The sequence below is a fragment of the Aegilops tauschii genome, chromosome 1 (genome assembly GCF_002575655.3).
Source record: "Aegilops tauschii subsp. strangulata cultivar AL8/78 chromosome 1, Aet v6.0, whole genome shotgun sequence".
Lineage (NCBI taxonomy): Eukaryota > Viridiplantae > Streptophyta > Magnoliopsida > Poales > Poaceae > Aegilops > Aegilops tauschii.
This window is the reverse complement of record NC_053035.3, coordinates 503030945-503057178: the sequence shown is the minus strand read 5'-3', so window position 1 is coordinate 503057178 and position 26234 is coordinate 503030945. Positions and strand designations below refer to the sequence as shown.

Sequence of the window (26234 nt, the reverse complement as noted above, 5' to 3'; positions counted from 1 at the left end):
GTGGCTCCCGCACATCAGTCTGACATGGCGGACGCATCCGAGCCTCCACATATTCACCCCAGATTGATGGATATGAGGGGTACCGGTCATCCCGAATGTATAGGGCCGGTTTGAGATGCTCAACGAGTCACATTTATGTGACCGGACCATCTGCCCGGACATATAGGAAGGTTTTGAGGATACCGGTTGTAGATGTTCTTAGAGGGCTAGCAAAGTATGTTATTGGTCCATGGTAGCAATTTTGAAGCCACGAAAATGGGTGACCTCGATTGGGAGTCGTTCATTGATACCTCTAATCTAAGAGAAAAGGTGTTATGGATGCCATTAGTGCCAGATCTACGTGAGCATGTTTGTCCGAGGGAAAACACACACAAAAAAATGTGTGTGTATTGGGGAGGTGGACAAATGACTCTATTTTATTTACTTTAAGCCCCCTAAAACTTATAAATGTTTGGGACATGAATCAGCACTTTTGAAGTTTTAGGGCTAACTTGACACACCCTCATTAGTTATAGGAGCTATGATGCATTTTACTCATTGTGTTACCATCCAAAGTTTAATATGTAGCTTTAGTGGCTTTCCAATGTGCATGGTGTTGTCGCTTAGGTCCCTGAACTTCCGAGGATATTTTGATAAGTGGGAATGAGAGGATGAGATTCGAGTACAAAACATTTGTTGACATCTCACACACTCTAAAATATCATACCGGTCAAAACTTGGCCAGATCAATCTCCTTAAGGACACTCGTTATATCCACACATTACGAAACACATGATCAAGATATTCGTGGATATTAAAATAGACACAGAATCATGTAAAATAATATAAAATACATCTAAGTGGCACAAATTGTTTGGTGGATGAATGTGATTTTGTCACCCTTTTATACTTTGTCTGAAATTAGACAACATTCACTTCAAAGCATAATGTCCCAAACAAAATTTTGAAATATCAAACTAACTTACACGAGAATAGAGCCCTGTATTAACATTGGTATTTATTCCTGCAACAAAAACATTGGCAAATTTTTTAAGTATCATAGGTGTGTTTTTTTTAGTGATACGTAGTTGAGTTATATAGTAATGAACTTAGTTTTATTATTTGAAAAATGTTATATGGATACTAGGGGCAATAAAGGAAAAAGTTAGATTGTTTGATAAAGATTCAACAATAAAATTAGTTAAGATTTAATAACAATGAGTTATAAACAAGTAAAAAAGATGCAATATTTAGAAATTGGAGTTTAGGTTCACACCCTTGGCTCCGCCACCCTGGTTCCGGCCGCCGCCATTCGCCCCGCCCAGGTTCTTCGCGCCATTCTGATGTCTACTACACAACTTGTTCTTGTAGACTCAAGTTGGGCCTCCAAACGCAGAGTTTTGTAGGATAGTAGCAATTTTTCCTCAAGTGGGTGACCTAAGGTTTATCAATTTGTGGGAGGTGTAGGATGAAGATACTCTCTCTCAAACAATCATGCAATCAAATAATAAAAGGTCTCTTATGTCCCCAACACATCAAATACAATGATAAATTGTATAGGTGCACTAGTTTGGCGAAGAGATGGTGATACAAGTGTAGTAATGATAGTAGATATTGATTTTTGTAACAGTAATAATAAAAAACGGGAAGGTAGAAAGTAACAAAAGTGAGCACAAACAGCATTGTAATACTTGAAAATGAGGCCTAGGGTCTGTATTTTCGCTAGTGCAATCTCTCAACAATGCTAATCTAATTGGATCATATAACCATCCCTCAACGTGTGATAAAGAATCACTCCAAAGTTCCTATTAGCGGAGAACATAAGAAAAATTGTTTGTAGGGTACGAAACTACCTTAAAGTTATTTTTTTCGTTCGATCTATTCAAAAGTTCGTACTAAAATAACGCAAAGTTATTTTTCCGTTCGATCTATCCAAGAGTTCGTACTAAAATAACACCATATGATACGCATCAACCAACTCTAATGTCACCTAGATACTCTAATGTCACCAGAAAATATCCATGAGTTAATTATATGATACACATCAAACAATTTCAGATTCATAATACTCGATCCAACACAAAGAACCTCAAAGAGGAATGATCAGCACAATCAAATTGCTGAAATTTGGGATGGGCTTTAGGCCCATATAGCAAATTCTGAAAAATCTCTAAGGGCCCATGTGGGTATATGGCACTAGGTGTAGTGGAAAGTTTAGCCCCACCCTGCTAGTGGAGAAGGAGTTGGACCTCTTTATAAGGGTTTCTCTTCTACATGCTATTGGAGCTTGAGAATAGAAGAGGCCCTCGTGCGTTCCTCCTCCGCCGCCCGCCACGCGACGCCTCGCCTCGCCGCGGGTTGTGGGATTGAGCCGAGCCGAGCTCATACCTACGTGCTTATTGCCCTTCTGGTTCCTGTACGTTTCCGATCCGCTACTTGGAGGACGCTTCAGCTTCTGCATGGCCTATTGTTTACGTAGTACGTGCATGTTTAGATCAGTATCAGTGTGTCGTTAATTCTGACAATGCCATGCTAGTCATTTATTTATGGATTAAATTAGTCAAAAAATTGCCTATTTACTTAGCACAAATGACACTCCATCTCATGGACCACGGCTTTTGTATCAAGTCCTCTTCTTCCTTCCTTCACATGTTGTTGAGGAACACTGCGCCGCAGGCTATGATGACGATCACGCCACGCACCCCCTGCATCCCCCATCCCCATCAGCATTTCGTCAATTAGATTACCAAGTCAAACCAATGCCAAACAGATAAGAGGTCAAACGCTCGCCTGGTTGATCAGCCACCCATTTAGCGCCGGGAACCCGTAGAATCGCCGCCGCTTAGAGCCCACCGCGTCGTCGTTGCTCGTGCCCTGCCCGGGAGTTCATGATATCAGTCAGTCAGGATGAAGCACGCACCAATAGTTTAACACCACTAACTAATTATCTGAGTTCTCGCACTTCTTCAGTGTCTTCTTCCCTTGTGCTCTGATGTGCATTCTTCATCGAATTCAGGTGCTCAAGCCCGACGAGGTCTTTAAGCTGCCTGCTCGCGGTGGTGATGCAGATGTGGGGGTGGCCGGCCCAGGTGATGCTAGATGTCCCGCCCGAATGAATCGGAACGATGGAGCGACGATGATGCTTTTGCTTCTCTGCACTCTCCCCCATGCTCGTCTTGGCTGCTCTGTCGCGCCTGCTGGAACTCCGTCTTCTGCTCTCCTGAGCATTCAACAGACCGGCCTGTCTAGACGCGCTTGGTTTCTTGTTGCTGATGATCGTCGTAGCGCGCCTTCCTGACCGTGACTCGGAACCTATATCCCCAGAAACATTCGGTGGCACGCCAGTAGTAGGAAGCTTGTCTGAAGGATTGGTGGAAGCCGACAGCATCCCTTCCAACGACCCTTCCGACTTGATCCTTGGCACCAAAGGCGGTCCCTGGAAGCCATGATAGAATCAGCGTTTCATTTCCCATAATGTGAGAGCCGGAAATTATGCAACAGAGAGACCAATATTTTCACTGTATAATAAAGGTGGGTTTGGGCTCGGCAGAACCTGCGGAGAGCTGCTCTCGAAGGCGCTGATCATCTTCTTCACCGCGCTGCTCGACCTGCTCTCCGGTTCACCCTGCCCTCTTTTAGAGCCAATGTCACTTCTCGGCGGTAGACCCTTCATGTCAATGGGGCCTTCGGACGTCGAAGCTTGCAACGGGGGTTTCTTCGAAGCCGCTTTATTCGTACCAATGCTTATTTCGGAAAAAACAGCCCTCCGTTTCAGATCATCCGTCGACATGCTCTTGCGGAGCGTGAGTCGGTCTTCTTTGTTTGGGATGTCGGAGATCTCTTCTGCCTGCTCTTTAGGTGGTGTGCTCTCTTGTAAAATTCGAAAAACAAAGAGAAGTCCCACATGTTGGTCATTTCAACTGAATATTTCATCCTTAACTGATTTCACAAAACAGCATTCAGAAAGCAGAGATAGAAATTTAAGAAATACTGATGCATGAATTTGTATGTTCTGAACCTTTTGTTTAGGGGGCAAACTGACACAGACACACACCCTAATGCTTACAGTTTGTTCCATGGAACTCCAAATGTGTGCTTGCAGTGAACACAAACTGAATATTATTACCTTGGAAATAAAGTTCATCGCCATTCCCAAACAGCTCTTGCTGCTTCCTTTTCATCGCAGAGTTCCTCTGAATAAAAGGAAATAGTATAAACATGAGTAGTATACCGTAACTTAAGATGAACCTTTCAAGCAAGATGTTTTCTGAGTTTTCATGGAAACAGCATGAACCATCAAATTGGCATATTACCATTTCTTGGATACGCTTGCGATCTTCATCACTAAGCAAGAACTGCAACTGGAGGATAATTTCCCCTCCACTATCAAGGGTAAACACAACATCCGTACTCCCCAGCTCGACAATCGACCGTGTCTTCACTTCTGTTGTGATTTACATGAAACCATGATGCACATCATCAGCTGGTACGTGTGCTGATGATAAATATAAGATAGGCTTATTATAACAAACTAACAGAAGAAACCTGTTTTGGATACCAATTCCTTATCTGCATCGTACAGCGACAACACCATGCTATCTCGAAGTGATGTAACTGGACTGCACATATGTAAATTTTTGGCGTGAGACAGCCTCAAAGTTTTCCTTGGGGGGAGCCTCGATGCACATTTTGTGGAAATGGAGAAGTGAACAGAGAATAAAGATCAGTGAAGGCGGTACGGAAATGGGCTTACAAAGAGAAGCCATCTTGTCCAATATATCCGCTGTACTCTTTTTTCCCCAGGTTAACTGCATAAAAAAAACGATGTTTACATACGAACGATAACATTAGCAAACATAAAAGGAGGAAACAGGAAAAGTACACTGGAATCAGAAGGCAGCAGCCAACCTTGCAAGAAGAGTGGAGCGGCGACGGGTGGCTGAATGTCTGCACAGCAAAAGATAGAGCAGTATGATCTCTTTTTCTTTTTGACGAGACGCAGCAGCGACGCTGCTTTTCATTCATTAAGGGGAGAGCATTAATTATGTTTTGCTCGTATCTTTTTACAGGAAGAAGAATAAATAAATATTTGCAGATGATAAGAGAGAGGGATAAACTTGCCTGAGACTCGGATGCTGCCCGGCATGGTTTGGTGGTGCGTACAAGCCCTCCAATTCTGATCTTGGAGACTGGGGAAGGAGGAGGAGGAGCAGCAGCTAAGCTAGTGGATGTTGTTGAAGGCAGCCTGGATGTGTGGCTGTCTGTAACAGCCACCACTAGCAAGGCCTCCTGGGAGGGACCACTGGAAGAGCTAAATTTTGTCCCCTGCTGTTGCTAGCGGTTGCTATCACAAAAATGTACGCTCACACTCCTCATACAGACACTGCCAAATCTCCTTGGCAAAAGAGCAGGTAGCAAGCAAATGTGCGGCGCATTCAGGCTCCTTAACCAATAGACTTAACTGACGAAACTGAAACTAGTGAAGATTCTGACGAAACTGAAGCATCATACTACTTGGTTCATTACATCCAGCCTTTGCCAATCTACGGCACCACACTACACCATCGATAGTCGGCAGATTCAAATAACTGACATTTAATCTCCTGCACCAATGTAGCGTCGTAGATAGAGCGATCTAAAGCTTCGCTTTGTAACTTTCTCACTGCCTCCGTGCAGTCCAGCTCCAGCAGTCCACCTGGTGCGCAAGAATCACAGCTTCCGTTTGCTGCACTGCAACAAAGCTGAGGTTCATAAATGCTCTTGTCCATGAAAACGATGAGCCAACATCGAGAACCCATCACCTGGCCCTGGATTTGGGTCCTGTTTCTTGAGTTAAACTCAGCCAATTGTCCAACTACTACTCTTCAGAGTTATCAGGAATGGGGCCTCACACATGCACTTATGATGCCTCATGCTTCTGCTGGTTTATGGATGGAAGCAATAAACATAACCTTGACATAACAGAGAACTATGTTACATACAAAACCTCATAAACAAGTCCTCTGTGGCATTGTTTTCAGACATGCAGAGACTTATCACATGATTATCTTGGTTACCACGACAAGCTACTTCGTTCCTCACGTAAATATGGTAGGGCGGCCCTTTGTTTACCCAAGTTTTGTAAAAGAAAGCTTGTGGAATAACGAAGAGAAAGCAAAACTCACAAACCTAAACATAAAACTCATTGCGGAGGTGCGACACATTGTAGGTTTGGGGGAGTGAGATTGCAACTCCAACAAGAATGAATCCACTAACAGGAACACACTGACTGGCTCGATTGTTGAGCTGGCAGCGAATCAGCTACCATCTGAATAACAGCAGCAGCATCCATTCTTCTTCCACATAACACCACCACCAGCAGCAGCAGCAGCGTTCCTCAGCCATCCATCCGCAATCCAACGGTCGCCATCAACAATTACCATTTCACACCAAGAAGACGATGCTGTTGACATAGATCTGCGATCGGACGGCCAAGACTAGTCCGATTGTCGCTGTTTAAATTCCCTTTACAGCTTGTACCCTTCTTTATGCTTTACTGATTTAGTGACTATAAGAGCCAAGAGCCCGGGCCTTGAGAGGCATCCATTCCTGTACTGGGTCGAAATCCTAGCCACCGTGCTCCGGCTGGCCTCTATATGGGCATCTGCAAGTCGCTCAAACCCGGAGATGCATGGTTCAAGTGACCGGAGATGCATGGTTCTGCTGCTGAATCTGCGGTCCGTTCTGCACACCGGGTATCACACCTGCTACAAGAAGATTGTTGTGATCTTGAGACACCAAACAGTGTTGAAATTGTCTGTCCTTAGCCAGGTGCATAGGCATACCATATGGCTGCTGCTGTGTGCTTGGGTAGCTGGTTCCTTCGGGTTTGCTCAAGAGGTGAAGAAGCTGCAGCCTTGGAGAATGATGGATCCATACTGCTGAAATGGGCAGCTTGACTGTTGCCCTGTGAAACCTGCAGGTCGTGCTCCGGCTTCAACATTTGCTACTGACCAGGCTAAAAGAAAGCAAGTATCCCATCAGCACTCTGCGCATCACATTAATCCAGATTGAGGCTGACGAAATTAAGTTAATTTTCCACAACTGTCAAGTTTAATAGTTTAAGCTTTAGTGAAGATTGGACAACAGAGTCACTTTATTAACCATGTAATGTCAAAGTTGCATGACTACTAACTAGACCCTGTTTGGCAGTCGACAGTCGTGCAGTCCAAAAAAAACTTATGCCACTAAGACATACAGCTGTTTCAAAAAGGTGCACGAAAATGATATATGAGCAGATTTTTCATAAAAGGAACTTCCATCTACTTTTTAACCAAGGTAATATTTCCTAAAGCAGGCAACTACTAACTCAAAAAGTAGCAATAAACATAACCTTGACATAACAAAGAACTAACACAAAAAACTGGAGCAACCAATTGGTAGAGAACACGCAAAGCTCATAAACGGAAACTTCGGTGGGGCCACCTTTGTTTACAATCTTTTTGTAAAAGAAAGCTTGTGCAATACCAAACAGCAAGCAACAGTCGTGAACCTGAACATAAAAAACATGCATAGCTTGAAGGATGGAATGCTTTGTGTACACACAATAATATGAGAAAATGAAAAGTGCATGAAGAAAAAGCAAAATGCGGTAAAATCACAGAATGCCAACCTTGCAAGAGTTGTGGAGTGGTTACCGGTGGTTGAATGTCTGCGTAGCAAAAGCAAAAGGCGAACACCATCAGTTGTTGCTTCAAGTAGAACTGATATCTTGTTCTAAATTTATGCAAGAAAGTAGTATAAATCAATCATGAGAGAGGGATGACTCGCCTGCGACTCGGATGCTGCCTGGCATCCATTGAGTGCCTGCTCGGCGGTGCACTGAAGCCCTCCAGTTCTGATCTTAGAGCATGGAGAAGGAACAGCAGCTAAGCTAGTGGGTGTTATTCAAGCAGCTTGGATGTGTGGCCACTAGCAAGGAGCTCAATTTTGGCTCCTGCTGTTGCCATCACAGGCCTGCATTCACCCTCACAATGACACTTACACCGGACCGGACTGCAGGGTTTTAACTGAATGAATGAAAATATTTCAGTAACTCTCTCTGTCTCTCTTTTGTGTACTGAAAGTTTCAGCAATGCTGCATTGGACTTAAAATTTTGGTGACATGGGAATAGATAGGCTGGGCTGGCACATCACTGTAAGAACACTGAACAGAGAAAACTAAAGGAAAAAAATGTGTGATGTTGAATCATATGAACCCCACAGGAAACAACTCAAGCTTCAGAGAACTACTAGTGTCAAAAACGCTCTTATATTATGGGACGGAGGGAGTACTTAGTAGTTTGCATCCAGAGACAACAACAAAAGACTTGTAACACATGAATGAATGAATCAATGAATCAGTTGACCATCTTGTTTGAGACAAACCAAATCCTTATGTTGAAGAAGCATAGAGCAACACAAGCAAGAAGTCCACATAAATAAAACTGCTCGAGATAGGCCTCTCGGCATCGCACTAACTTATAAGAGCATAATAACAGTAGCACACGTACGACACAATCAACTAACTAAAGAGTCCAATCAAGCCTTTCTCTTAGCAGAGAGGAACCAAACCAACAATCAGGCAGTGACAACTTCATTATTCTACAGCAGTCCAGTCTAGTGGTGAGCCTCCCTCATTTCAGAGCTCCCCGTCTTTTGCACCAACCGAGGCGACTCGGGACCATCCGGCCTGACCACAAAGTCCAAACACCGGGCAGACATCCCAAAGCATGGCGTACGGCCAAAGGGACGCGGTGGCAGAAGGCCGCGCTAGAACCTGACAGTTCATCTTCATCCCAGTATGATTTACATATTTACTCCGCACTCATCCCATCGCAACTTCTGACATGAACTGCGAGTCATCATGGTGGAGTATGAAGCAACAGCAAGTCGTCAACACAAACAAATTGCACTGCATCTCAATGCCTCATCGGTCGCAGCTTCTGATATTAGTTACTCCCTCCGTAAAGAAATATAAGAGCGTTCTTCTTCACCTGTTGTTGAAAAACACAGCTCCGCAGGCTATGATCACTATCACACCACGCACACCCTGCATTGCCATTTCATTACCAGGTTATATCACTGGTAGACTCTCAATAAACAAGCCTTGGCGACGGCGAGAGGAGATATCGATGCAGTAAGTACATACTTACCTGGTTAATCAACCACCCATTCAGCACCGGGAAACCATCAGACCGCCGCGCCGCGCCGTCACCTGCGCCCTGCTCCACAAGTTCATGACGGTGCATATCAGGACGGATCAAGTAGCAAGGAGAAGCTACAAGCAGTAAAGCACCAACATCATGCATACAGCTAGCATCACGCCAGTTTAGTTTTCATCATACCTGCCCTAAGTTCTCCATGGAATTCAGGTGCTCGACGTCAACAATGTCTTTCAGCTGCCTGCTCGCAGTGGTGATGCAGACGTGCGGATGGTTGATCCACGCGACGACAGACGTCGCACCACAAGGGTTCACCTGCTGCTCCGATGAGTAGGTGCAGATGGAGCGACGCCGGCGCTTTTCCGCTGACCGCTTCTCCGAGCGAATCATGTCGCTCGCTCCTGCGCTCTGCCTGGAGCTCCGTCTTCGGCTTTCTTGTGTGTTTAACGGGCCGGTCTTTCCAAAAGATGTGCTCGGTTTCTTGTTGCCGATGATCATGGCTTGCTTCCCTGGCCCGGGCCCTGTCTGGGTGCGGCCTGGAGCGTCCACTGATGCACCGGGAGTAGGAGGCTTGCGTGAAGGGTTGGTGGAAGTCTCTGAAGAAGAAACCGACGGCATCTCTTCCAACGAGCTCTCTGATCTGATCCTTGGCACCAAAGGCAGACCCTGCAGGCCAGGCAAACTTGAGAAGTCGGTGTAATATTATCTGCACTTTCTTCAGTGTGTGACAAAAGAATTTAAGCAACAAGGCGATCGTTTCTCTGTATAGGGATGGATTCTGAACCTGTGGGGAGCTGCTTTCGAAGGCACTTATCATCTTCTTCACCACGCTGCTTGATCTACTCTTTGGTTTACCCTGTCCTTTCTCGGAATCGATGTCGATGGGACCTTCGAGCATCGAAGTATTGCCACCAATTTGCAGTGGTATGTCCTTAGAAGCCACCATGTCAGAATCTACACTTGTTTCGGAGAAGAAGACCCTATTTTTCAGATCATCCAACGACATGCTCTTCTGAAGCGTCAATTGGTCATCTTTGCTTGGGATGCCGGGGATATCTTCTGCATGCCCTTTAGGCAGTGGGCTATCTTCTGATAAAATTTGAAAGCCATTTGTAAGAAACAGAACTCTTGCAGGGTGTTCGTATCAACTGCATTTTAACTGGTGACTAATTTTCTGAACCTTTCATTCAGGGAGCACACACACACACACACCTAATGCTCAATTTGTTCCATGGAATTCCAAATGTGCGTTTTAAAAAAAATTGTAATTTATACCAAATTACCTTGGAAATAAAATTCATCGCCATTCCCAAGTAGCTCTTGCTGCTTTCTTTTCATCACAGAGTTCCTCTGAATAAAAAGAAACAGTAAAAACACATATACTGTATACTTTAACTTAAACTGAACCTTTCAAGAAAAATATTTTTTCAAGCTTTCATGGAAATAGCATAAATCATAAAAGAAGCATCTCACCATCTCTTGGATGCGCTTGCGATCTTCATCACTGAGAAAAAACTGCAACTGGAGAATAATTGTCCCTCCACTATCAAGAGTAAAAATAACATCCATTGTTCCCAACTCAACAATCAACTTTGTCTTCACCTCTGTGATGATTTACAGAAAATAGTGAGGCATGTTAACTGACAGGTGTGCAGATGATAAACAGAAGAAAGGCTTAATGAACCAACAACAAATAAACCTGTTTTGGATACCAATTCCTTGTCTGCATTGTACAGCGTCATCACCATGCTATCACGAATCGATGTAACAGGACTGCACATATATCATCTGGGTGTGAGATACATTCTCGATGCGCATTTTGTGGAATTAGAAAGGTAAAACGCAAGTAAAAACAAGTGAAAGGTGGTACGGGAATGGGATTACAGGGAGAATCCATCTTGCCCTATGTCTCCGATGTACTCTTTTTTCCCTACATTAACTGCATCCAAAATGATACGACATTAGCAAACAGCAACCGATGTAACGGGAAAAGTAGAGTGAAATCAGAAGACACCAACAAACCTTGCAAGAAGAGTGGAGCTGTGACCGGTGGTCGAATGTCTGCACAGCAAAATCAAAAAACGAACACCGTCAGTTCTCGCCTCCAGAACAACAGTATGTTATTCGATTCATATTGAAGTTTTGGATAAAAATATTGCAAATCAGAAGAGAGGGGGGGGGGGGGGGGGGGGGATGACTTGCCTGAGATTCGGATGCTGCCCGGCATTGAGCGCGGCGCTGCACCAGAAGCCCTCCAATTCTGATATTGGAGAATGGGGAAGGAGGAGCAGCAGCCGAGCTAGTGGATGTTATTCAGGGCAGCTTGGATGTGTGGCTATCTGTAACCACCAGCCAGGCCTCCTGGGGCCACTGGAGGAGCTGAATTTTGGCTCCTGATGTTGCTATCACAGACCTACTACATTCACACTCGTATAGACACTGACACTTACACCGGGCTGCAAGTATTTAACTGAATGGACGAAATTGTGCCCCGGGCCAGCTGCAGTTTCTTAGTTTTTGTACTGAAAGTTTCAGCAGGAGTGCATTGTATTTTAATTTTGCTGGCAAGGAAATATATAGGCTGGGCCGAGGCATCAATGTAAGAAGACAGAAGAGAGAAAAGTAAAGGAAGGGTAAACCCACAGGAAACACCGCAAGCTCGCTGCAAAGAATCAGTTTGCATCCACAACCACAGAAAACAAAAACTTGTGACACATGAATCAGTCAGTTGAATATCTTGTTCGAGACGAACCAAATCCTTATCTTGAAGAAGCATAGAGCAACACAAGCAAGAAATCCACATAAATAAAGCAGCTCGAGATGGGCATCTCCGCGTCGAACTAACTTATAAGATGATAATAATAACAGTACCACACGACACAATCAACTAACTAAAGAGTCCAACCAAACCATTCTCTTTAGCAGAGAAGAGACATGAGGCAAAGCAATGACAGACGCAAACAGCAACATCGATCAATCTGGTGGTGAGCTTCAGCCATTCATCCGGTCTCAGAGCACCGGGAGGGTGTCGGCGCGGATGATCTGCTTGAGCAGGGCCTTGTCGTCGTCGAGCCTCTTCTTCTCGGCGGCGTCGCGTGGCTTCACCTTGCGCTTCTCCTCCAGCATCCACTTGTAGACCCGGCGCTGCTCGTCCTCGGGGATCGGCGGCAGCACCTTGGCAGGCGTTGCCACCGGCGGCTCAGGGGACTCGGCGGTGGCAGACGGGGTCGACGCCGTTGCAGTGGCAGCGGCAGAGTCGGCGGTCTTGGCCGGGGAATCCTTGTAGTAGGTCCTGACGAGCATGTAGGCTGCAGGTTGCCAAGCAGGGGATGTGAGATGGTGAAGAGGGATTAATAACAAACCAAAGAAAGAAGCAAACCCCATGGGGGAAATGGATGGATTGCAACAGTGGGAGGCCGCCATGGCCGGCGTCTTGGATCCCATCCACTCCAGAGAAGAGGATCGAATCCAGTGGCACTGACGCACGCGGAGTAGCAGTACAGGAGGGGAGTGAGATCGGGATGGAGTGCTGACCGCCGACGAAGGCGTTGACGGCGAGGAGGAAGGGGAACATCCGGCGCATGAAGCCCTTCTTCGCCTCTGCCGCCGTCGGCGGCGGTGGAGGCGGCGGAGGTGGCAAGGGGGCACCGGGCGGCTTGGGCTTGGGCTTGCCGTGGGCGGCCATGGCGACAAGAAACAATCAGAGAGATGGTGGATGTGGAACTTGGTGGGGGTTCGGGGATGAGACTAGATATCGCTTTCCTTTCCTTGATTTGGGACTTTCACCGCTGCGCATCTGCCAAGCTATCCAGCTCCCCGTACTGTACAGATATCGCTTTCATTCGGTTCATCTTCACCGCTGGCTGAGCATCTAGACTCAACTGGATGGCATATCTGTAGTGGAAAATAGTAGTGCATGGAACAGCCAGCCGCTGAGCTCAGCCGTTTGCCGGGACGGGTGAGGTACAAGTAGATTACAGTAGCACTGCTGAACGATAGATGGATGGATCCAATGCAAACGGGGCACTCTTTCAACTTTATGTTGACATATAATCAACTTCCTTGTTGTACCACTGTTATAAGTTAAAACGACAACAAGTTTATACAGTCACTACTCAGAGACACTGACTCTACCACCAACCAAGAAGCAGCAGCATGTACAGCCTTCCGGCTATCATCCATCCGACAGAGACACGGAAAACAAAACACAAGTTAGCTGTCGCACGCAACAAGCACCTCCTCCTTCCTCCTCCACCAGCTACCATCATCATATCAAACTATCTCGCTTATCTAGACTGACTGCAGCCGACCAACCTCAAAAAGGAGGGGTGGCAATGCATTGCCAAATCATCTTCTTATCTACCACCTAACAACAAAACAGCAAAAGTCGGTTTGTTCAGGACCACTGTCAGCGGCGGCTTCCATCCCATACATTGGTCCGACACCTGACAAACACACGAAACGTCAAAACATCAGGTTGCGAGATAATATGCAGAACCTATGCCGGCGAGTTGGTAGGGATGGAAGCGCGTACCTGTACAGTAACTTTGGATTTCAGAGACAAGGGATGCTCCATGCATACGACCAGCCGGTGTCGAGATTCCGTCAGCCCGGCCCTGGATTTGGGGGAGCATACATGCTGCCCGCAGCACCTGACCCTGGGTTTGGGGGAGCATACATGCTGCCTGGACCAACTGGTCTCTGCTGGAGCTGCTGATGGTGCGGCCTAGACAGCTGCTGGTGGTGCCACGAGCCACCCACCTCTTGTCCATGCACAGGCAGCAACCCGCCTGAAATCTGCCTCTGCAGCATGCCTTGGCTGGATGATGATCCACCTGAAATCTGCCTCTGCAGCATGCCTTGGCTGGATGATGTTCCACCTGAAATCTGCCTCTGCAGCATGCCTTGGCTGGATGATGTTCCACCTGAAATCTGCCTCTGCAGCATGCCTTGGCTAGACGACGGCGGCACTGAAGTTTCGTTCCCGGCAAAATTGTCCTTTGGGGAGTTGAGCGGCTTAGATGTCGATGTGACTGCAGCTGGGTCATGCGCTGAAAGCCCAGGGCTGCCTGCCTCTGAACTGTGAGATGTAGGTGTAGCTGGAATCGCCTGACTGTGCTGGACTTGGTCCATCTGTGCGTCCATCCTAGAGTCGGGCTTCATTTGGAGGCTTTGTTGCATCATCATTCTCTGAATGTTGTTCTGTGCTGGATTCATCGGCCGCTGCTGCGTGGTCACCGGGTACCTGGAATGGAGTGGGGGCGGTTGTGCACCGAAGACGGTGTGACTAGGAGGACCCTGCACCAAGCCTTGGTTACCGATATTTGGAGGCTGCTGCACTGAGGCATATAGCTTATGTTGATTCCCAGGCTGAGGTGTAACTGCTGTTGACGCTTTATTACCGGCGGAGGACCCTTGCCCATGTTGCATCAGATTTCTGTCAGGAACTTGTTTCTTGGAAGCTGTAGGAACAGCACTGGGTGGAGTTGCGTCGGCTGCAGGAGTCTGAGGTGTCACCGTGCTGTTTCCTCGTCCTAGACTCTTCATAAGCTTAGCTTGTTGACTAGCTTGGTTCCTCTGTTGTTGATTCTGCCTAGGCTGCTGTTGACCCTGCTGTTTCTTCTGCTTAGGTTCTGTAGCATTGGCAGGTCGATTGGCAAGTGCAGAGCTATCTGTTGGGCTTTGTGCAGACTGCTGCTTCTGATGCAGTGGTTGCGAAGAAGGGGTTGAAGTGACCGGAGATGCATGGTTCTGCTGCTGAATCTGCGGTCCGTTCTGCACACCAGGTACCACGCCTGCTACAGGAAGGCTGTTGTGCTGCTGAGACACCAAACGGTGTTGAAATTGCCTTTCCTTAGCCAGCTGCATAGGCATAGTAGAATATGGCTGCTGCTGTGGGCTTGGATGGCTGGTTCCTTGGGTCTGAGAAAGATGCGGGTTACCCAACATGTTCAGTGGTTGTGACATCTGATGTGGCCTTTGGGTTTGCTGAAGAGGTGAAGGAGCTGCAGCCTTGGAGAATGATGGATTCATGCTGCTGAAATGGGCAGCTTGACTATTTCCCTGTGAAACCTGCATGTGGTGTTCCGGCCTCGCCATATGCTGCTGACCAGGCTGAAAGAAAGGAAGTATCCCATCAGCACTCTGAATCACGTTAATATTTCACAACTGACAAGTTTAGTACTCCTAGTTTAAGCTTCATAGTTCGTTTAGTGAATATTGGACAACAGTTACCTTATTATTACCATCTAATGTCAAAGTTGCATGACTAGTAAATAAACCTTGTTTTAGTAGTTGACAGTCATGCAGTGTAAACAAAGGGCAGTCCTACCACTAAGACATACAAGTGTTTCAAATAGGTGTCTGAAAATGATACGAGCAAATATTTCATAAAAAAAGGTACTTTCATTTACTTAACCAAGGGAATATTTTCTAAGCAGGCAACTAGTAACTCAAAACGTAGCAATAAACATGACCTTGACATAGCAGAGACTATGCAGGTTTCAAACATGTAGAGACTTGTCACATAATTAATTATGTTGGTTACAACAAATAGCTACTATGTTCCACAGAAAACTTTTAAAAATGGCAGGACTGTCCTTTGTTTACAAAGTTTTGTAAACGAAAGCTTCTGCAAGAACAAACAGCAAGCAACACTCGTGAATCTGAAGACATAAACAGCTTGAAGGATGGAATTTTTTTACCACAGATAAAAAACAAGCGCTTTTAGGCAATTGTTTATGCATGAAAGTAAACAATTTAGATGTTTCAATAATATGAAAGAGAAAAGGAAACTCACACGAAGCATCTGCATAGGATCGCGTGGCCTCATCATAGAATTTCCAGCGGGAGACATGGCATTTGGCACTCCTTGCACACTTTTGAGTGGCATGTTTCCTGTCGATGCCATATTCAGCATTCCTGGGGAACCAGCTCTTGGAAAGCCTGCCCTGACTGCAGGCATACCTCGATTTACCCCTGTCATCATTCCAACACCATGAGCACCAGGCATCATACGAGCACCAGGACTTGTTGCAGGAACAGCTCCAGGTTGCTGAAGATTTCTACCACTGAGCATTTGATTATACTGAATCTTCTGTTGCTCATCACCCTGTATAGAGGCTGGTCTAGGAACACCATATTTCTGAGGATCCCTGTAGCAGAAATTGCATGAAACAAGAAAAAACATTGTAAATTAAATTTATCGTGCACTCCATATAATATCTGCAATTACTAGGAAGGATACTTGAAACATTTACCTAGAAGGAGCACTCAGTGTTGAAGGTGGCGAAAAGTTGCTGCCCAGAACCATACCAGGAGACCCTGGTAACCTCGAATTTGGATTGGGAGTAGGAGGAGTGGTAGTAGGACCAGCAGAACCATGTTGATTCGACAGTGTCATCCCGTTTGCATGAGAAATCTGGTTTCCACTGCCAGGTGTGACTGCATCGAGGCTCAGATTTACATCACACAGATCAAGTGGCCTGTAACAGATAGACAAGACCACAAAGATAAATGACAGAAATTAAATAGCATATAAGAAAGAAAAAATCTTGGCAATTTCCTGGAAGTGAGATCCAAAGAAGAGTTCAAAGCAACAATCACATACATCAAAATGCCCCCAGATAAGTTGTTCGGGCATGCTTGTGTAAGTGCAACAACATGAGAACTATGTGGTAGCACGATCGGCTTCAGCTCCCGGCTATTAACCTAAGGCACAAGAAAAGCATGAAGATAAGCAACACTGAAAAATACCAGTATACGTAAGAGCAGCAAAACAAAGGTACGTGAATTGTATTTCACAGAACATAAAGATTATTCTAACTATTGTTAAAAATACTAGTGCGCCGAGAAAGTCCACTAACGTGTCATATTATAGCTGTTGTTATGCACGTAAAACAAAGACAAGCATGATTCTAAAACTAATACAATATGACGCAATAACTACCCGACTTCACAAAGAACAAGAAATACCAAGATTTACTCGACCTCCACTATAAATATAACTTAAAAGTTACAAAGATAGTTACATTATACCGCTGAAGTATGAGGCCTTGAAGAAAGATAGAAGGCGAACCTGTCTACGCCTGGATAGCACTTTTGGCATGAGGAGCATAATTTTTTCAAAATGTGACTTCAGATTCTCTTCCTCAAATGGTCCTTGAAGTCGCTGGAACAACTGCCTGGCACTACCCTGATGGGCATAAGAAGATCAATGTTAGATAATTGAAGTCTGTTGTGCTTCCTCAAAAAGAAGAATATTTACCATAGCCCATAGATTGAAAAGGTAAGTATCAAAGAGAGAACATTGAAGGTTTAACAGCATATCTGTGTACTCTATATATGTGCTCCCTGTCAAGCAGTAAATGCTATTAAAAGAAATTATTAACATGCCTGTGGAATGCCAGGTATGGTGAAATGATACTGTTGAGATGAACCAGAGTCTTCTGCACTGTCAGCACCATCACCAGAACTTTTATCCACAAGAACCCTATGACGCTCTTTGCATTCTTTAGGTTGTCTATGTATAGACTGCATAAATAGGATACAATTGAACTCATAAATTTTACTACTGCTTACATAAAAAAAGGGAGCTCAGAAAATATATTTATGGAAGAACAACAGTGTCTCAAATTATTATGATAAAATTTAAGACCACAGAATATAATCTTTAGAGTAAAGAAAAGATACAGTTACTGCAAAGAGTGACAATAAGCCTAACTTGCTTTGAATGGTACCAACCAATAAAAATACTCAGAAACCAGGGAATGGAAAGAAATCAAAGTTCATACTACATGTTTGAACAATATGATTAAAAATATACGACATAGAAAAAGGTTTTATCCCAGTCATGAAACTACCTTGAACTGCACAATGTTATTGATTGCATCGCTTACTAATTCCCAATTTTGACCCAAGTCATGGACAAGGACAACAAGAGCCTGCAATATTTAAGATATTTGGGTCATTACCACAAACTGAAGTGGAAAGAGGAAAAGTTACTAATTCAAACAAACAAGAACCTGATCCTCGAAGTTTGACCATCCACCACCAGATGACATCTGCCAAAAGCATACAACATTTCAGTAAGCAACATAGAAAATTAACCGTGTGCAGGATGTGCTACCCATACACTATGATGCTTAATCACAAGAGACTTTCAACTATCATCTCGTCCTAAATATATAGACCACAAGAATGTCCAACAAACTAAAGTATTTCATCTACCAATCAATATATCTCAATGAAGTTTTCTAATTTATATCTTGTTATTCTACGACACAACTGAAACAACTACAGCTTAATACAGCTTGCTTATCTAACCTGAGCTGGACCTATCCTGACTAGTCAGTAACATATCTACGAGTAGCATGTTTCTCTACTGCTGGTAGCAAAAGGACTGCCAAGCATATCAAATGAAACCTTATTCTTGCACGACTCCAGCAGAGTAGGGTATATAAAGAAAAATAAATGGAAGCACAACCAGTCAAACCTCCCTTCCATCATAAATGACAAGGTTTCATCGACGGTGACCATATAGTGTATACGCAAACAAAGAGAAAGGAATGTGACTGTAATGTAGAGAGATGATATACCTTTAGCGCTTTCACTTTTCTCCCACGGTCCTTGTTAGTGATGATCTTTATAATTTTATTAGCAGGCGCCATATTGCTCATCTGTGATGGAACTTGAGAAGGTTCTTGTTTAATATATATCCCTTGCTTCATCGTTTTAAGCTTCTTAGAAGCATGTTGACCACCATTTGCAACTATTTTAACATAAAAACATGACATTCATCCACATGTTAGGAGCTATTTAAGTTTTCTCTCAAAATACATGAAGAGCAGATAGTTAATTCTTGTATGACATAGGCCGCAAGTGCGCCATGTATATAAAGAGAGCATGGAAGTACCAATTGTTCCATTTGAATAAAATTGTTGGGTCTCTGGTCTCTTCTTCAGATAATCCTTCTGCACAGGAAGTGTTTTTTAGTGTTGAGTCTAACCAAACTAAACTAAAACTAAAAAAGAATAAACGAATATCTCAGCAACTGATATCAACAACTGGGAGAAAAAAGGACCTGCTCATATTGATTAACTTGCGATCTCTGATCGTAGATCCGTCCCTGAAACATCAGAAGAAGAAAAAAAATATTACTCGGATAAAACATCCCAAGCAGCAATAATAAATGGGGAGCATGCTTAAGGAATTAACCTTTACAGCAGCGGCACGTGAATTGGCTGTATTTTGAGCAGTCTTGTATCCTGGGTTCTTTTGTTTCTTCTTCTTGTTAGCTTTAGTCCATGCTTCGCTACCATCATGTCTGTCAAAATCACCTGTTGATTCATATTCCATATTTTTCCATGCGGAGGACCCACCATGTAATGGACTTTGATCATCTTGGTAGGAGTTTGTGTCTCCACTTGAAACATCTGTTTTACTTGTGACTTGGGGAGTCCCACCAGCACTAGCAGGAAATGGGCTTACAACTCGTTGTCTGGCGGCTGTGCGGATGCGCTTTGTAGGAATTCCAACAAAAGATGAAGGTCTTTTGCCATTTGAAACAAACTGCCGGTTTCCTGCCTTGCTTTCCAAGCGCGGATCATAAGACACATCAGTTTCATATGGTCTTGAACCATTAATCCTCTGCTGCATACTGTGTTTCTTCTTGTGACCCTTTCGTGACAAATAAGTAGAAGCCTCGCCTTCATCCTCATAGACATTATCCTGAGCCCACCCTGAAACAAAATATAAAAGGCTAAAGCATTAGTAAGAGCATGAGATACATACAAATACGATAGGAAAAAACTTGAGGTACTGATAAATAATACCTGCAGCAGAATCACATGCAGATGCCTCATAATCAAGTCCAGTGTTGCCAATTTTCTGCAATTATTAACTCTGTTAAACATATTTCCACAAATAAAGTGCTACAGACAAAAATTAAAGAACTCTGGAGCGCTGGGTAATGTCTAAAAAATAAAAACGGCTAGAAAACTTCTCTTGGCATCCAGGCAGTACAGAACTTCAAAGCATGAACTAAATGTAACCAGATAACAAGAAATTCAGAGGGGTTTTTCATACAGTGATGGAAACAGAAGACCTCCACAGGCAGCAATTTGGGCCATGGAAGTGCTAAAATGTCTTGTTTTGATAATTGCTTAAATATATGTGTCTGTCCATGGTGTGGTTCATACAGTACTCCGGTAAGGTAAAACAAGACGGAAGAAACAAATTATGTTATTGCTTACACTGATACTGTCAGTCCATGTAGGTGACAAACATAAGGAAGAAACTAAAAGGAAAAAAAAGCAGAGTATATTCATTATGTGTCTTGAGAAGCATGCATAAAGCTTATATTCACCTTATGATACATGAAAAGAGATTCCATGGACTCCCTGTATGCCAGCATTGCACCAGGTGGTACTGTGTAGAAGAGACTTCCCTACAGAGGAAAAAAACAGAAAACAACGCTGCTGAGGTAAATGCATACATGTTGCTAGTTGGAGAGACAGGGGTAACTGTGCCTACGGGTATTTATTAGGACACTTAGCATGAGATGTCTTGCAAAAAGGAAGTACTGAAACTTAATCACCAACACTACAGAAAGTTGTGGCAAGTAACCTGTGAAAGTTGATCAGACACTTTCAAGATGCCGAAGTCATTCGGCCTGTCAGGTGTAGGTGGTGCTTCAGTCAACACAGCAGAATCAGAAGCCTGACTGCTATATTCAAGAAATCGAACTGCATAATCCTGAATATGAGATCGAAGAGGATGTATAGACTGTTCCGCTTCCAAGCTTTCATTGCCCTATACAAATTGACAGATAATGTCAACATCACAGATCTTAGACACATCAGGATCAGGTGATGCCTGATGTGATCTACATTCCAATAGAGTACTCAAGACATGATTTTATGAGGATGAAACTGTTAACGAATTATATTTTACTCAGTTGCCAGAAAGATCCATCAATATGCTGGTACTAAGAAGGAACATGTGCCATGTCATGAAAACATATAAACACAAACCGCGACAAAATGTTGCTTGGAACTAGTTTTACATACCTGTTGTTTCTCAGCTTTGGTTCCAGTAGGCTTTGTCTCTCCTAGCATATTTGAATTATTTTTTTGCATCACTTTAGATGTTTCAACAGTAGTTAGGACAGCCTCAGCTGAACGCCAAAAACTCATGACACCCTTTGCAAGAATTCTACTGACAGTTTTCTGCTTTCTAAGAATGCTTGCTTGGTCAAACTTGGCCAGACCATCGGAGGCAATCCAATGGCACACTTGAGATGCAGCCGTAATTCTCCATAGGCGTTCCTGTTAATCAGACCGTCAGATTGCACTAGGACAACATGACTAACTCTAAAAAAATGAGTAAACTAGATCAGAGGTCCTAAACTAGAACTGAAGTATCACTAAGATCCCCGAATCTGAAAATTAATTCGGCAGGCCCCTAAATTTGTAGTACACACAAAACAAGCTAATTGTGTCAATTTAGATCATTAGAACTATTACAAGTTAGCTAAAACTGTTGAACATACGAGTAAAATAGAGGTGCAATACTGATACAGTTCAATCAAATCAAAGATCCATATGGCATTTTGCAGGTACAATGAATTTTTCTTATCTAAAAGTGGTGGCATGTCAACTGGACAAATGTACCAAGCTAACACCAATCTACGCAGACACAGATCGTTTAAGTTGGTCTGTGAACGATCGATGCAGTAAACTGAAGTCACATAGGGTCTGTTTCGATGCTGCCCAGGCTAGCCCCACCTACGATGGCACGCCAATATATTGGCAAACGATTTGGCTGCCGCTGTCTCGCCAACAATTTGGCGTGGAGATGAACTGGAGAGGTGCAAGAGCCTTAGCAAGTGAAATAGTTGGTGCCCATCCAAACGTGTGACCGGCGCTCGGGTCAACGCCAATTATTTGGCTGGGCTGTTCTAGGCTCCAACCCAAACGTACCCATAATTATCAACTTCATTGCCAAATATTTGCTTCTGCATAACCACTGCACTTTAGCTAAGTTATTAAAGTGTAAACGACCCAAGTTACACAGTTTTGCAAGTTCAGGGAGCTGACCAAAGCGGCAATTCAATATAAGTTTGGGGCCCATTGTTACATAAGACAAAAATGTACAAGTACTTCAGAAATAATAGCGACCAGATTCAGTGTGCCTCCATGCAAGTTTGAGAAAGAAATAGAAAGAACAGTTAGAAAATACCTGCATGAAATCATTGGCCATCCAAGCCATCTCCTCGAGGACAAAATCCCAGTGACCCTTTCTCCTCCTTTCTAAAGATATATTACATGGAGATCGTTCACAAGCTCTCTTGAGACTCACCTATTGTACAAAATTATCTTCACTCTTGTAAGAACAAGACTAATATTACAGGATTAAAAAAACGCTAACACCTAACAGTACCTCTATAAGACGAGCTTCTCGAAGGATAGAATCTTCGTGTTCCTTGTCTGTCATCTTATTGACGCTCTCCCCATTTTTTTGAATCTCACTCTCCGCCTTCGACCCATCAGTTTTTAATGATGGTGTAGAATCAACCAAAGTAGCAGAGCCTATAACGATAGGATGGGCGGAGTTAGAATCCCCATGACAACTGTCAATCCTCTCCAAACCTGGACCTCCATTATTGTTCACAATTTGTCCTGGATATGAGCAGCTTGTATCCTTCTGTACAACCATTGCATCATCAAAAGTTTCCATTTCAACTTTGACACGGGCACGAGTACTAACTTCAGGTGGTACAGGACTAGAATTTCCAGTCACAGAAGTAGGCCTGCTAGAACGTTCCAGTTGTCCACCAGCCTTGCTAGAAATACCACTGATGTCCGGGTCTTCATGCGATTTTCCATCAATATTCATTGGAACTGGATTATTATCATCAGCTCCATTGTCAATAGTACTGGCAATGTCTTCACAACATGGATCTGTCACATTTTTGTGCAAAGTGGCAGCTTGGACAGCAGAGACAGGAATCATACTGCTGTTATCCAGTTCACCTACATGGACTTGGGCCATACCTTCATCCAGGTGATTATTGCCAACCTTCTCAGCAGCAGCACATGTTTCTGTCTTATCATGTGTGCATGCGCTAGAATAAGATGACCTTAGAACGGCTTTTGAAGTAGCATCAGGGGGTTCTATTGATGCACCTTCTTCAGCTATCTTCCCACGTTCATCAGGCTGCTGATTGCGATTCACATAATTGGGCACCATTTCGTCATATTCCACCGGTTCGATCTTTACTATGCGGTGGCCTTTGCGGACGGCTTGAATCCCATTCAACTCAATTGTAACATGTTTGTCAGAAGCTTTATTCGGCCCATTGTCGCACTTTGGTCCTGCCTGGTTTAAATTTGAACCATAGGATACACCAAGATCATCTGCTCGTTTTTCCTTGACCACACCCCTTGCATCTTTTGGTTCCGAAGCTGTAGCAGGAATCACAGGAGACGTAACAGAAGTCACGTTAGCACTCTCCCTAGATTGCTTTGACCTGTTGCGTCGAACATATGCCTGGCTCTTCACTCCAAGGCGTGACAAACCAGAATCATCAGCTCTTTTTACATTGTTGTGGCCCTCAGCAGACTGTCTGGGTTGAGCTACATTAGCTCTTCTGGATCCTCTCTTTACAACTTTCTCCTTCACAACGCCATTGTTATTACCACCAAAAAGCATAAGATTATCTGCTGTGTTGGTTTCGCGACACAGTGAGCTTCCTGGTTTGCCACTACTCTCAACTGAATCCCCACGAGGTGATGCAGCAAACGTAAAGCTGCCTTTAGCTTCGCTGCAATGCAATTGACAGCACAAAAGAGGCTTCTAAATCAACTCATGGCAATGTGATCAAATGCTACATCGGGCTCAGGAAGCAATCATTACCTTATCACATTTTGTTCCGCTGTGAGAGAAGTGGACTGCACACTGATTGATTCTACACGGTCAACCTTGAAATCTAATGGGTTGCCACCCTGTAAAAAAATAGGAGTAATTAGAGAAAGGGAACAGCAATATCCAATCTGGAAGATAACCTGCAAACTTACTTTCTCCAGAAATTCCAGCTCCCTCCTCCGTTCTTCACGGACATCATACTCCTGCCTGAAATTCATAATCGCACTGTTAAGTCATACACCTGCCATACTCAACCATCCAGAGAAAAATGCAGGGAGATCTTATATCAGTAGCCCACCTGAGCTCCTCCTGAGCTTTTTCAATGGCCACACTGCGTGGTGAAGACTTGGTACTGACACTAACGCCGTATTCAATCATTCCACCCATAGAACGCGGCTCAGGCTGAGTCTTCACAGTAGCGCAGAAGCCAAAGAATTCATCGCTCACACACCGCTAGATTCGCCGGCGAAATTACGCAGACAGGGCGTCTACGACGAGACAGTTATCTTCCCGCAAACCACCACAGGCAATAGCTGCAACAGAAGAGAGAAACAGACAGAAGGTAAATGTAAATAAACAGAAAAGGCAAAGCATAGAACAGCAATAACGACAACGGTTGGGCTGGTCGACAACAGGTAGTACATTTTGGGTATGTATCTATATCCGGGGGGGGGACAGGACAGGACAGATCAGCATGCAAAGTGTGCCGCGACGACATTGCAATTAAACAGTGAGTAACGCTTTGGCTCTACGGTAACATTTGGACATGTTCCGGTTATCTATCTATCTATATCCAATGGAAAAACAGCCCAATTCTGCCTGCAAAGCGTGCCAGGAAGGAATCACAATTAAACAGCGTGTGACGCTTGGGCGCTACGGTAATATTTGGACGTTCCGGGCATCTGTCTATATCCAAGGAGAAAACCGCCAAATCAGCCTGCAAAGCATGCCACGACGGCATCACAATTAAACAGCAAGTAACGCTTGGGCGCTACGGTAACATCTGGACACGTTTCAGGTATCTATCTATACCCAAGGGGAGAACAGCACAGCCCAATTCTGTCTGCAAAGGGTGCCATGACAGGCAGCGTCGCAGTTAAACAGCGAGTGATGCTTCGGCGGTACGGTAACATTGGGACACGTTTCGGGTATCTATCTATATATCCAAGGGGAAAACAGCACAGCCCAATTCTGTCTGCAAAGCGTGCCACGACAGGCAGCGTCGCAGTTAAACAGCGAGTGATGCTTCGGCGTAACGGCAACACTCGGACAGCCCAGTTCTGCCCGCACGCCATGCCGCGACTGCACAGCGCAATTAAGAACCGGGTAGCGGTCAGGCGCCTCATCAAACGACATATGTGCACGTGTGCCGGACATCAATCTACACACCCAGGGAAACCGCCCCGATTCCGCCTGCGGCCTGCTAGGGTATATGCCGCAATTAAAACTAACTACACGGCGCTGAAGGCGCAAAGCGGGCATTATTTAGGGCACGGCAGCGACGTTCCAGCCGCGCCCTCTCCGTCAGAGGGTGGGAAACACGGGCGCGTCGGCAACGGGAGCAGGGTGAAATGCGGCCGGGGCCTGATCACGGCCCTGGCCGGCGGCCCTCGGCCCGGCGGGCATTTCACGGCGCGGCGGGCGCGGCGGGCGCGGCCGGGGCAGCGGCGCGGGGCCGGAGGAAGGAGGAATGGGGCGTGAGACGTACCTCGGGGGCCGCGGCCCGCGGAGCTAGGGTTAGGGTTTGGGGCGGAGGCGCGCGGGGCGGGACGCGGCGCGGCGCGGGTCGAAGTGGTCCTCCGGGCGCCGCGGGGGAGCGCGGGGCGGCGGGCGGCGGCGAGGTGGGCGGCGCGGGGGCGCGGAGGGTCGCCGGAGACGCGCGCGCGCGGGGTTGGAAAGCGGGCGGGGGACGGGCGGGGGCCAGGCGAGAGGAGAGAGACAAGGAGGGAGGCAGCGCGTGTATTTTATTTCGATCGCTGTCAGAGTCGGGCCCCACCTCCCGGCCTCTCCCTCGTGGGTCGTGGCCGGCTGCGGTGTGCGGTCTGGTCTCCAGTCCGGGTCCGGGTCCGGCCGCATTTCTCTTTGGATTCCTGGCTCGACGGGACCGACCGGTCGGGCAGGGGTTTCCTGGCTCGACACGGCTTCGTT

General features: G+C 45.2%; 4 protein-coding genes across 23 annotated transcripts; all 4 read right to left on the bottom strand.

Annotated features, from left to right (window-relative positions):
* Positions 1 to 1984: 1984 nt before the first annotated feature.
* Positions 1985 to 5265, bottom strand: LOC109782189 (uncharacterized). Of its 18 annotated transcripts, none has more exons than XR_012188650.1 (11): positions 5101 to 5265; positions 4888 to 4926; positions 4733 to 4787; positions 4525 to 4598; positions 4293 to 4423; positions 4106 to 4172; positions 3533 to 3849; positions 2942 to 3415; positions 2770 to 2853; positions 2552 to 2684; positions 1985 to 2443 (listed from the first exon to the last, which is right to left on the bottom strand). XR_012188650.1 is itself a non-coding variant. In XM_040392752.3 (10 exons), exons 1-10 carry the CDS (start codon positions 5123 to 5125, stop codon positions 2625 to 2627), a joined length of 1326 nt encoding a protein of 441 aa, XP_040248686.1. In that variant the 5' UTR covers positions 5126 to 5265; the 3' UTR covers positions 1985 to 2624. The 18 variants fall into 18 exon arrangements, 7 of the variants coding, with proteins under 7 accessions (XP_040248686.1, XP_020196377.2, XP_073359185.1 ...); XR_012188648.1 differs by having other exon boundaries at positions 2560 to 2684; XR_012188660.1 differs by having other exon boundaries at positions 4862 to 4926; positions 5101 to 5260.
* A 3088-nt stretch (positions 5266 to 8353) lies between these two features.
* On the bottom strand, positions 8354 to 11605 carry LOC120966562 (uncharacterized). Of its 2 annotated transcripts, none has more exons than XM_040392757.3 (10): positions 11364 to 11605; positions 11184 to 11222; positions 11046 to 11100; positions 10861 to 10934; positions 10635 to 10765; positions 10445 to 10511; positions 9946 to 10250; positions 9345 to 9827; positions 9153 to 9221; positions 8354 to 9049 (listed from the first exon to the last, which is right to left on the bottom strand). In XM_040392757.3, the coding sequence occupies exons 1-10, from the start codon at positions 11386 to 11388 to the stop codon at positions 8990 to 8992; spliced, it is 1308 nt and encodes a 435-aa protein (XP_040248691.1). In that variant the 5' UTR covers positions 11389 to 11605; the 3' UTR covers positions 8354 to 8989. The 2 variants fall into 2 exon arrangements, with proteins under 2 accessions (XP_040248691.1, XP_040248692.1); XM_040392758.3 differs by having other exon boundaries at positions 11032 to 11100; positions 11364 to 11511.
* A 443-nt stretch (positions 11606 to 12048) lies between these two features.
* LOC109782201 (uncharacterized) lies at positions 12049 to 12943 on the bottom strand (the record flags this gene model as incomplete). Its single annotated transcript, XM_020340807.3, is given in 2 exon segments — positions 12049 to 12469; positions 12696 to 12943. Coding segments are annotated over 2 exon segments (669 nt in total), but the record flags the coding sequence as incomplete, so codon positions are not given.
* Positions 12944 to 13167: 224 nt separating this feature from the next.
* LOC109782200 (chromatin modification-related protein EAF1 B) lies at positions 13168 to 26012 on the bottom strand. 2 transcript variants are annotated; one of them, XM_073503068.1, is made up of 24 exons: positions 25795 to 26012; positions 24385 to 24619; positions 24239 to 24293; positions 24078 to 24166; positions 22602 to 23985; positions 22401 to 22520; positions 21230 to 21487; positions 20787 to 20972; positions 20527 to 20607; positions 19994 to 20048; positions 19377 to 19900; positions 19243 to 19287; positions 19075 to 19132; positions 18758 to 18930; positions 18185 to 18223; positions 18023 to 18103; positions 17556 to 17693; positions 17239 to 17355; positions 16771 to 16871; positions 16421 to 16645; positions 15961 to 16315; positions 14087 to 15275; positions 13696 to 14041; positions 13168 to 13606 (listed from the first exon to the last, which is right to left on the bottom strand). In XM_073503068.1, exons 2-23 carry the CDS (start codon positions 24471 to 24473, stop codon positions 13767 to 13769), a joined length of 5637 nt encoding a protein of 1878 aa, XP_073359169.1. In that variant the 5' UTR covers positions 24474 to 24619; positions 25795 to 26012; the 3' UTR covers positions 13168 to 13606; positions 13696 to 13766. The 2 variants fall into 2 exon arrangements, with proteins under 2 accessions (XP_073359169.1, XP_020196390.1); XM_020340801.4 differs by having other exon boundaries at positions 13696 to 15275.
* Between the last annotated feature and the right edge of the window lie 222 nt (positions 26013 to 26234).